The sequence below is a fragment of the Macaca nemestrina genome, chromosome 7 (genome assembly GCF_043159975.1).
Source record: "Macaca nemestrina isolate mMacNem1 chromosome 7, mMacNem.hap1, whole genome shotgun sequence".
Classification (NCBI taxonomy): Eukaryota; Metazoa; Chordata; class Mammalia; order Primates; family Cercopithecidae; genus Macaca; species Macaca nemestrina.
Window position 1 is genome coordinate 176578548 of NC_092131.1, and position 12201 is coordinate 176590748.

General features: G+C 45.2%; 1 protein-coding gene across 5 annotated transcripts in view; it reads left to right on the forward strand.

The window, feature by feature from the left end:
- LOC105497448 (gamma-aminobutyric acid type A receptor subunit alpha5) overlaps positions 1-12201 on the forward strand; it is an 81481-nt gene that overhangs the window by 2655 nt on the left and 66625 nt on the right. For all 5 annotated transcript variants that reach the window (XM_011768543.2, XM_011768541.2, XM_024797839.2 and 2 more), the window contains one exon: positions 11562-11683. In XM_011768543.2, coding sequence (XP_011766845.1) covers positions 11562-11683 — 122 coding nt within the window. The remainder of the gene's footprint in view (positions 1-11561; positions 11684-12201) is intronic.

The window sequence follows — 12201 nt, forward strand, 5'->3', positions numbered from 1 at the left end:
CTTTCAGACATGTTGCAGGAGCAGCACATCCGTTGAGCAAGCCCTCGCCTGCCACCATTGCAGCCCCAAGCCCTTCACTTGTTGTAAATAAATGGAGTCCTTGCCCTGACCCACGCTTTCTTCCTGAGCAAGGCTGCTCCTCGCGTGGGGTCTCTGAAGTGAGTCAGAGAAAAAAAGGCAGATTATGTTTTCAGAAATGGAGCTGAAGATGAGATCCGAGTCAGCTGTGATTCTTCCTACTCAGGTTAAAACAAGATTCAGGAGTTCACGTGCATGAAGGATAGTCACTGCTTGTTAGACAAGGCAGTGCCAATATTTCAGTTGCCCTCCGCAGTTCCATTATGCAATCGAAGTTGCCTTGAAAGCTAGGCCCATGCTACTTGGCATTGAAAAGGACTCACAATGGTCCTGGCCTGAGCCAAGGTCCTAGAACTGTGACCATCTGAATGCAGGTGCAGACACTGTAAACCACAGGTGCCCGAAGATCTGAAAGACATCCCCGAGGTTCTGGCATTATCATTTCCAGTAACCCCTCTTTCATTTTAGCCTTTAGTATCCGTATACCAACTCTAACCTTTTTTTTCATGAAACTAGTGATAACCGACATGGTGGATGAATGTTCTTAGGAGGCTGCTGTTCCTGTTCTGACCTGTGCCCCAGAATTGTTCTGGTTAATCAAAAGGATTGTAACTTGAAGTTGATGGCATATAATTAAGAAATTAAATGTCAGGATGAAAGTTGCCAAGCATTAGTGCTGCAAAAATGGGGTCCAGAGGTTTCACAGCCTATCCGCATTTATGTTAATCATCACGGATGGAGAGTAGACAGTGGCTTGGCAACAGCCTGTAGACAGCCTTTCCATCCAGGGGAGAAAGAGGACATCCCCAGGGCCACGATGTTTTTTGTCTGTCCTCTGTACACTTTCTGCTCTTCTGACTCTTCTATGCAGAGGAAGGGGTGGATGTGGGGGCCTTGCTCAGGTGCAGTGGCTGGTAGAAGACCGCACTGGGACTGTAGTCCAGGTCCACCCGGGTGCAAGCCTGAGCCATCAGCTCAGACTTTGTCCAGCGGAGCTGAGCTAAGGAAGATGCCTGTCCCTCAGCAGCAGAAGCCAGGCAGTGTGTGCACTCTGACCCCACTGGCGGGAACAGGTGTGTGGCTAACCCCACTGACGGGGACAGGTGTGTGCACTCTGACCCCACTGACGGGGACAGGTGTGTGGCATGTCTCAGCGCTTTGAGCCATTCTAAGTATTCCCTTGGGAAAGAGCATGGGCTGTGAATATTGCCTTGCTTATCTTGAGTGGACGCCTCCCTTCCTATGCCTTGGGACTTTTTTTATCTGTTAAATGAAGGTTTTCCTTTACAAGTTCTCTGCAGCTGTCAAAGCCTGTAAACTAGCATGTTCACAATGTTCTTCTGAATGAAATGTCTGTACATAAGTGAAATCACACAGAATATTCAAATTTGTCAGCTAATGCATTAGGTAGTTGGTTTTTTTTGATAGACCACATATATTTGGTAGCATTTTGGAGGTGAAGAGTATGTCAGGATTGGAAACTTATATTTTCTTGTATTTTTTATATTTTCATATATTTTCTTTAAAAGGTCTTGGCTAGTGCAGGCGCAGTGGCTCATGCTTGTAATCCCAGCACTTTGGGAGGCCAAGCAAGGGGCGAATCGAGATCAGCCTGGCTAACATGGTGAAACCCCATCTCTACTAAAAATACAAAAAATAGCCAGGCATGGTGGCACATGCCTGTAATCCCAGCCACTCAGGAGGCTGAGGCAGGAGAATCGCTTGAACCCAGGAGGTGGAGCTTGCCGTGAGCCGAGATCATGCCACTGTACTCCAGCCTGGGCGACAGAGCAAGACTTTGTCTCAAAAACAAAACAAAACAAAACAAACAAACAAACAAAATCTTGGCCAAATGTATTACGAATTTTCATTGAATAAGCATGAAATGGTTTCACTGCCTGGTAGATGCAGGTCTGGAATAGGAAGTAATGTCTATAAGGACTTTAGCCCCAAGAAGCAGTTATGCTTTCTTCTTTAGTTCTGTAGCTTTCTGAGGTCATCTTCAAAATAGAGGGGTATCTTAGTCTCTGAAAGCTAACACTGAGTAAGTGGTAGAATACTCCTCAAATTTTCCAGAAAATTAACTGTTGGAGCAGCTTTTAATCTTTTAGGTATATGGCCAGTAGTCCATCATAAAACAGCACCTACTAACTGCAGCAAATACATGAGATACAGAAAACGATAATAAAAGGAATCTCTTTAATTCCGCCACCCAGAGACAACCATGCCTCCCGTTTGGTGCACTGACTTCCCCTTGCTTCTGCGCATGTTTTTATACAGTGGGATCAGGCTGTGCAGTTTGGTACTGTGCTTTTTTCATATCCAATCCATTTTTACAGTTTCTTTAAATGTACTAGTTTAAGTGGCTGCATATTTGACAGGGCAAGAGTGCCTTGTGTTAGCTTCTTCCCTAATTGGGGATGTTTACGTAGTGAATGATTTTGCTGTTATAATTTTTCCTGTAGTGAACGTATTTGGCTTGCAAGTTTTCTTAGGTATTTGAGATTATTTATATTAGAAGATATTTTCATAAGAGGAATTTTACATCAGGTTCTTTGAGCACTTTTCACTCTTGACCCTGCGCGCCCAGTTGCTTTTGAAGAAATGGGGTTTCTAGCAAAGCGGGAAGCCAGTTTCACACATTCTGGCCAGCAGGGCATGTTTTTCAACAGCCACAAAAGACATCATAAAATACATCAAGCCCCTATTTATTTCTCTTCCTATAGGAGGCTCCTCTCACTTGTATATTATCTAAATGGACTTAAGAATAATTGTGTCAAATCCCAATTGAAGTTTCCTAATATTGAGTTAACTTTAAATCTTGAAAAAATAGCTACCACAACGTGGAACACCTGTCTTTATGTTTCGTGTTTTGGTTTTGGATGAATCCTGGGAGCCACTGTATGAGCTAAGCACCGTTAGCCCATCTTCTGGCTGGGAAGGAGGGAGGATGAATGCCTGACCTCGGAAGTCGGGAGTCCTTACTCGGAGCTTCCTGTGTGACTGTGCCCCCTGTTACTTCTTGGGCTCCCTGACTTGAATGCACACAGTTTGCAGGGTAGCTCTGGATCAAACCAGTCTAGACAAGAGGGGATATAATTCTAAAAGGTAGTCCCTGCTTCAGAGTGGAGAGAGTTTTCAGTACTTGAGGATTAGGGGGAAAAAGAGTGTGGGTCAGCTCTGTTTATTTTCCCTCCAAAGAAAGAGTTTATGCGATTGGGTTCAAAAGAAAGGGGAAAGAAGAAACATCAAAGGGTTTAATTTGAACCTGATTCTAGGACAAGAGAAGTGCTCACTCCTGAGAGACCAGAGAGCTGGCACAGGGTGAGGAGGGCTACAGAGAATCAGGCAGGGGAGAAGAAGGAAAAAGAAAAAGTGTAGGGCTATGTGCGTGGACCAAGTCGAGATGCAGTGTTTATGAAATGTGTGTGGCACTGGCAGTTGGAAAATTTACAGATGTGATAAGTGTGCAATGTACTTGGTGATTATATGGGATAACTGATGTGAAATCACTTTGAAAATACATGAGTGTTCTTCTTCTTCTCGTGGTCATATTCTGAATTTGATTGGAGTCACCAGCAGCTCATTTTCAGTAGTCTTTCTAATTCTTCTGTTAGTTTTGACTTATAGAACAGAGCCCGAGTCAAGCACACAATACAATAAGGCCCTTTTTGGACACTCAGCCCTGTGCTAAGGTACTTTTGATGACCTGGGATTATTTGAGACATTCTATTTATTTTAGTAAGACCAGTAAACAAAAGTACATAGTATAGAAAAACCAGTACAGAAACAATATTGGCACCAATATAATGTCAAAATACATAATATTAAATTTAAACTGGAATTAATTTATCATGATTAAGAAAATCATACTTTATCAGACCTGATAGACCAGTGACAATTGTGAGATAAAATTGAGGATTATCAGCTTTAATATTAAAGTCTGAGTCCATTGATTTTATTGTCTTAAATATATTTTGGAGGTTTACTGATTGATAACAAATCTGCTGAACAATTTTATTATGTGGGAGCTGCAATTCAAATAGACTTTGGAAAACAATATTTTATAAGCAGCAATTAAAAGTGTAGGTTCTTGCAGAAGTGGCTTTTGAACATGAACAGATAGAGTCTTCTTTATCTGTCTACACAAGTGTGCCAGTGTGGACCTTTGGTTCTGTGAAGAGAGCCATTTCATACGCGCATTCAAGGACAGTTTCCTTCTTTTAAGTAGAGCAGAAAGTACATTGTCTCTGAATCATGCAGGTACTCACGATATCTTTTTAAATGGAAAGTTCTCCCTTGTGAATCCTCAGTTGACAAATTCTTCCTGCACCATAGCTGCAGGTTCATGAGGCCCGGGACAAACAGTCATGGTAACAATCCTAAAGGCACTCAGAAAGCCCACTGAAGCAGGTAGCGGGAACACAAGTGGTGGTGTGCCTACAGACTTCAGCGGCCCTCAGAAAGCCAAAAGGCAGTTCTTGCATGTGGCAAAAAAAAGTAGGTGGTTAAAAGAGGCCTCTAGGGGAATGTCCAACATTTTTTTAAAGGTACCCAAAGAAAATAATTCCCAGTTGTCTGCTTTATAAAGGAAACTTTCCGCGTGTTCAGCAGGCACTGAGCAGGCAGGAGAGTCGGCCAGCGCAGCGCTCCGCCAAGACCGTCTGGCAGTCAGCTCAGGAGTGAGTCACCGGCTCCCTTCAAGGGGAGAAGGAGCTTGTGGGCTTTGGGTTTTTACAAAGGTTCAAATTGCATAAGATGCTCATTTTAATTAATGAGAAATTTCAGAGGAAAGTACTAGAAGCAAAAATAAAAAAATATCTCATCAGAGAAGTCTGGTGGTAGCAACGATAATTATCAGCATGTATATGAGTGTATCTCCTTAATATTCAGAATGCATTTTTTTAAAAAATGCACCCTTTAATTTACACATAATTCTTGATTTTCAGGTGAAAAGAGCTCAGGCATTAGAGCTTAGAGAAGTGTGTCCAAGTTTCACCTTCTGAAAGTGGTAAAAGCAAGGGCTCCCTGAGAATGTAGGCTGGGCTAGCGCGCTCCACTGCAGGGCCTGCTCCAGAATGTCCTAATTTTTATTATAGCGCCCTGAAATGGGAAGGAATGAGGGGAGGACTATATATGGGAAACCAAAGAATATCCTAATCTAGAACTCACATGTTTACCACTATGAAAACATTGTCTACTGCAGCCCGAATAAACTCCACCACGGAATATAGATTGTGAACTGGAATGCTGTAGACAAAGATCATTTGCTAGTGAGAGGAAGACCTGCAGTGAAACAGCCTTCAGCGGTTCATTGAAAACTCCATTTTATTTGTATTTATTTAACAACCTATTTTAAAATCAAAGGCCAGTCTAAAAGTGAATGAAGCACAGAACCAGTTAATTTTCAGTTTTAATAAGAACAATAGGGCCGTCACTGTACTGTCAGTTCGGTTCCTGTTTCAGGACCGATGGTGAATATTTAGGATGGCATTAAGTGTCATTTTGACAGAGGGCAGTCTAGCTGCCCGGCTTCCATCTCTGTCCACACGCTCTCTGTGTGATGTCAGAAGAGTTACTTCTCCTGCCTGCAACTCAGTTTCTAATCTCAATGTGGGATTAATCATAGGTCCAGGATCACAAGGCTGGTATGAAGGATCCATTGTCAACCTATGCCAAATGCTTACGCAAGCCCAGGTCTGTCAGGGGAAGGTGTGCTAAGTGCACCAAGCCATTCTGGGTACTGTGACCAGGAGATTCCTGGGGTTTACTGGACCCAGAGTGTGAGATGGCACCTGGCCTCAGCCTGAGCACAGCAAGGTCATTGCCTTGCCCACATCTGCAATGTCTCCCTCACAGGGGCATCCTGGGGGACATTGACCTTCAACTACACCAACGTGGATGGTGCCCTCACCATGCACCAGGCACTGTTCCAGGTGCTGAGATGCACAGAGCAGAGCAGGGGCAGAGTGGGGCCTGCCTTCCAGGAGGGTGCACTCTGGTGTGCACGGAATAAGTGTCAGTAGGTTATGGTGATTGCTATGAAGAGTGATTCAGAGTAAGAGACAGTGCATGTGCTGGAAAGAGATGTTTGAGCAGAGATCTGAGGGAGGTGAGGATGTGAGCAAAGCTGTTGGCAGAGAAACCTGAACTGGCAGGAGGAATGGCGGGTGAATCCCAGGCTGTGTGGCAGGTGCATGCTTGACGTGTTAGGAACAGCGGAGGGGCAGGCATGAGGAAGTGAGAGATGGGGAGAGAGCATCATCAGGGAGGAAGGGCTGGGGTCAGGATCACGTTCGGAAAGTAGGCCATACAGGGGAACATCAGGAAGGACAGTTGTCTTTTATCTGGAAGGGCAGAGAGGGCCACTGAGTGGTTTCGAGTAGGTTTGAAACATGATCCAATTTAGACGTGGCAATGATGTGACTTAAACATTGAAACTCACTCTGGGTGCAGAGTGAAAGAATAGAATGGAATCTGGAGTGAGGTGAGAGGGGGTTAACCCAAGACACAGTGGGGACAGTGAAGAGGTGATTGCAGGGGCCCAGGGGAATGGCTGTTTTGGCCAGCAGCATTAGTTGATGGGTTATTGTGGGCATGAAGGAAAGAGAGAAGTCAGGGATGACCCCTAGGTATTTTACTAGAAAACCTGACAGGTTCACCTGCCTATGATTGAGCTGGAGAGGGCAGTAGGGAAGAGGTTTGGGTACAGAAGGCCACAGGTGCAGTGGTGGTATGGGAAGCCCCTGGAGACACTGCTAGGTCTCCCAGTGGATGTAGAGGTCTGGAGGACAGAGAGGGACTGGGCTGGAGGTGTGGACCTGAGGTGTTTCCATACATTGGGAAGTATTTAAGCCACTGGATTGGATGAGACAGTCAGAGGTTAAGTGTAGACAGAAAGGAAAGGGTGTCTGGATGGTGCCATGGAGCATGCTTGTGTTCTGAGGTCAGGAAGGTAAGGGCGGCAGCAAGACGGAGGGGAAGAGGCAAGTAGAGAGAAAGACAGAGCTGCGCCCTGAGGTCAAGCGGAAAGGGGTTGTAGGAATGTTGCCCACAGGTCAACTAAGCTGAGGACCAAGACTTGATCTTCAGATTTGGCCATGTGGAGTTCATTCCTGGCCTCCCGAAGAGAAGCTTCCTTGGGATGCAGGCAGTGAAGGCCTGGCAAAGTGATTGCAAGAGAAGGGAGGGGAGGCAGCGGGGTTTGCTCATACGGACAAACCTCCCAGTGAGTTTTCATGAGAAGACGGGCAGAGAATGGAGCAGTGACTGGAAGGGAATGTGGGGTGAATGAAAGGCTCTTTTAAAGAGTGGTGATATTAGAGCAGATGTGCTTGCTGATGGCCATGGCGAGAGAATGGGGAGAACGTGTGTAAGGACTGGGATGGAGCATCACTGTGTCATCACCTATGCAGGACCCCCAGTGTGTCTGGAAGGAGGGATGGGGCTGAGTTGAGGAAGGAGGGCAGGGTGGGAGAGGTGGCTCTGGCCTGTGGGACCAGAGGACTTGGGTTTTACCTTGTGGGCAGCAGGATTCTAAGCCGGGCAGCAGTGTCAAGGGCAAGAATGCAGAACCTCCATGAACAGTGAGGCATGCACTTCAGCAGGGTTTTGGGAGCTGCAGGGAGAACTGGGGGATTTTAGGATTTGGCAGGAATATCGGAGAGTTCTAGCATGGTGTTCCATGGCACAGACTCAGAGCTTCATAAAACAATGTGGCGTCTGTCCATGTTTTCTACCTTAAGAGGGGAAAGCTGTTATTTGGAACCCTAGGATTGACCCTCACTGTCCAGCCAGTGTGCATCTTGGTTTTGTTTTTCTGTTGCATTGCTGTTATTTTTCTAATATGATGCTTAAGTGATGGGTAATGGGCATTTGAGGAAAACATCACACAATGGTGCCATTTAGAGATACTCATTTAATGACCTGAAAGCAACGGACAAGTAAACGGAAGAGACCTTTTTTTAGAAGTCATTGAATACTGGGGAAGAACAAAATTTAAGAAGATGGATAAGCTGCAGCTTAAAACAAACAAACCCTGTTCAACGTCCAAAGTAATTTCCAATCAAAATACGTCTGCAGTTGCCATTATCGAACTCACTCTACGTAAGTCAGAAGCGGTCATCCATATAAGGAAGATTACATCACAAAGAAGCACATTACACACTGCCTTCACTAGCACCCGTCGTGGAATGACAATACCGAAATGACTTTTTCTTCTCCAGAAGTGACGTCACGACTTGTACTCTTTCAAGTACCAAATAAGGAAAATGTTGGAACTGAGAATATGGCATAAGTGGGACATGTTTTGTAGAGAATATGCATTCAATATAAGGAACTAATTCCTATTTTAAGAGAACCTAGTGAATTAACCCAGACTAAAATTGAAGGGTAAGTCACCAAATTTTCAAGTATTTCTATTATGTCCAAGACTGTTGTTAGTAATAGGGATATAATCTCAGCTCACAAAAATTCGCTTCCCCAAAGAGCGGAGACTTGACTTGTCCTTGAAGCATTCGTGGACTCTGGTGGACTCTGGTCGACCTCAGGATGAGCAGAGCTCCTGGGCTGTACTCAGTGCAGTTAAGCAAAGCAGAAGTGGAGTGTCGGTGAGTCCAGGCTGCCTGCTGACCCTAAACGGGGTGAGCGCTTCCTGGGCCGAGGACATCTCGGTTTCCACCCGTAGGACTCATCCGTCACACACTGCACAGAAGTGGCGTGTCGGCGAGTCCAGGCTGCCTGCTGACCCTAAATGGAGTGAGCGCTTCCTGGGCCGAGGACATCTCGGTTTCCACCTGTAGGACTCATCCGTCACAGGCTGCACATTATTGCTCACCAAAGGCGTAGCCCTGGATTTCTGTTTTTTTTTCCAGTGCTTTCAATGAGCCAAAATGGAACAAAGCCAGCTGAAGTTCCTCCTCAGCTTAGCAGCAGTTCTTAAAGATCATGTAGCTTGATAGAGGCCCTAGCCATTTCCCCAGGCATCTGTGAAGGTCTCCTGTATGAAGGCACTTACACACCAGGGGCTGAGAAAACATAGCATTTGCCTTCTGTGATACAGCAAGGGCCTTTCTCTCCATGGCTGTGGAAGCGGCGTATTTCATAACCACGCACTGCAGATGAAGCATTTTTGAGGATGGTCTATGGACAGAGGAGGGCCCCCAGTTCATGAAAAAACAAAAAACAAACAAACAAAACCCTCTGCTCCTACCCTGACAAGCATCGTCAGAGCTTTTTAAGAATCTGTTTCTTCCCTCCCAGCAGCTATCTTCAGTTAATACAGCAAGGACAACACTGCAAATCCCCTGCCGTGGCCCCTGTCATACAAAGAAAGGTCTACAGGTAAATGCAAAAGGCAGTTATGACAGGAAAGGGCAGACACTGAAATTCCTCCAAGAAAAGTGTAATTATGTGCAGATGTGTGTAGATATACCGAAACTAATTTTGATCAAGAAGTAGAATCCGAGCTTTGAAATTCTTAAGCATAGCATTCTGTTCCACCACTGTGGGAACTGATTAGGGTATTTGTGAGTGGAAATCAGAGCCTGGTGGGATGGTGTTTCCCTAAAACTGGCAGAGCAGTGTGTCTTTATCTCCGCTTCTGGAGAGAGCCACGGAAAACAATGTTCGCAGAGACATCACGGCGGCTGCACGGCCTCCGAATGGTCAGTCATGAAGTCAAGCCCTTGTCTCTGGACAGCCAGGGCTGTTACCATCTAACACAGTTTAGGAACATTTTCACAACAGAGAATGGAGTAGCTTAGAAAACTTTAATTTCAACATTAAGATTTGCTTTTTCTACTACTACCTCAATTGGTACGATAAAGAGACAACAAGGACCTTCCAAAAATTGAGCACCTGGACATGGCCTAAAATTGAGCTGCAAACTCGACGATAATTATGAAGTCCATCATGAGGCCAGATCTGGTTTGACCAATAGTTACACAACTGGGCAGGTACAAAATATAACCTTCTTTCTTCCTCCCACAAAACCCTGAAGAAGAAAGCTGTTCACTGGAAGGAGCTATGCTAGGCTTAGTGCTTTGTCTTTCCGAAGTGTGCAACTAACGGAATGTTAGAGAAAGGGGAATTTAATGTCTTCAAATATGAAATCACAGAGTTAAAAAAGTATACGTCTGTGGGCTCCATACTAACAGGAATGAATTTTAGCTTGTTAGAGCTTCAACTATATGCATTTTTATGGGGATGTGAAAATTAGATCAAAAGAACTTTATTCTTTTATTCTTTATTCTCTTATTCTATTCAAAAGGGAATAGCTTTAGGGCTAGCAAAGAATTGATCTGTTTAGATGCAATCAATGAAAATGACTGACTTTTAAGAACAGGGTGGAGCAGACCGGCATCGATTCTGACCTCAGCATCTCTCCACGTCTGGTGGCTCTCAGCCTGGATTTCAGCCCTTTCATGGGAGAGAAAGCGCCTTAAGCAGAGCTAGGGCCCCACAGCCAGGCACTTCAGGGAAGTACCAGGAATCACGTGTTCTTCTCCCAAGTGCCCAGGGCGCTCACTTCTTGGGAACCACAGCTGGCTTTCAGTTTGGTAAGTCCCCTTGAAGCCAAATTTGCAGTCAAGTGCTCAGTAATTCAAAACCGGTTGCTCTTTGCACATCTGAAAGCAGCTGTGGAAACCTGAGGTGGGATCCATGCTCTTCAGCTGTGGGTCTGTCTTCTGGGCCTGTGGTCTCTCTGTCCCCCCAGATACCATCCTCAGTTTGTCTAGATCTGCTAAGGCAGTTTCTAGTTTTGTTCTGTTCATACTACATAAGCTTTTGGAATCTGGATAACTTAATTGAACAAACAAAAAATGTTCTTGTGTCTTCCCTGAGGCTCAGCCCACTCTTCTCGAGGGTTTATTGTGACGCTGGGTCCCACAGAATGTGCTGGGAGCTGGCCCACTGAAGGGGCAGGACCCCAGAGATGACACAAACTCCATCATGTCTGTCACTCACTCCCCAGTCCTGGCATATCATTCACAGCACAAATGCTCCCAGTCCAACTAAGGATGCAGTGAGGTTTGGGCACAGTGTCGCCACCACGCCCCAGTGCCCAGTTGCAGGTGACTCTAGCAATACCAGAACTCGGTTTTTGTGTGTTTAAACCACACTTCTGAAATCCCCTGTGAGTGGATTAGGCTCTGCCAGTCCATGCGCAGTGGCTAATCGCTAATTGGTTGTTTAAAACGGCTAAAATATTGACATAAACCAACTCCTCAGAATCACAGAATGATAGACTTTGAGCCTCAGGTTAGGTGGTTGGATAACTAGCCCCAAGCAGAGTATCCTTGGATGTTCGAGAACTGAGGTGTATCGAGGCCAAATAATCCCCTAGGCAGTGTGGGAGCTGTGTTCTCAGATCCTGGTCTCAGGAGACAAGCCTCCACGTGACTCCCTGGTTTCTGTATCTTGAGAAGAATTTGTAAGAGATAATATGTTTTAATGCTTTCTCTTGTTTCTCTTTTTAAAAGCTTTTCACAGATGCCAACCAGTTCAGTGAAAGATGAGACCAATGACAACATCACGATATTTACCAGGATCTTGGATGGGCTCTTGGATGGCTATGACAACAGACTTCGGCCCGGGCTGGGAGGTGAGTGTGCTGTCCTCGGCTGAGCCCGGCGAGGATCTAGGAAGGGCTTACGCCTCATCTCAAGCTTGTGTTTGCGCTGATTCAAACGATTTCTGAAAGAGCTTCCCTGCCAGGATTTTGGTTTGATGGCTGTTCCACTCTTGCCAAGGATCATGCCTCCTCTGTTATTTTCTAGACACAAGAACCTGGGGGAAGTGGTCTCCCCCAAGCATCTTTGCAAAATCCCCTCTTCCCAGATAATCTGAATGTCTAGTCTGGTTAACTTAAGGAGGAACCGGCTTTTAGGTGTTACTAACGCTGAGATTACCCTATGTTAAGAAATAATATAAAATCAACCTCATACTCTTGTATCTATGCGAGTCCTTTTCAGAAATCCACTGTGGAACGCAGTCATCCTTTATAGCTTTATGGGTTATACATTTAATGCTTCACTGTGGCCACAGTCCTAGTATTTACTTTGACTTTATGGAATTCAATAAAAATGAACTGATGTAGATTGCTCTCGGTAGGGCACACCT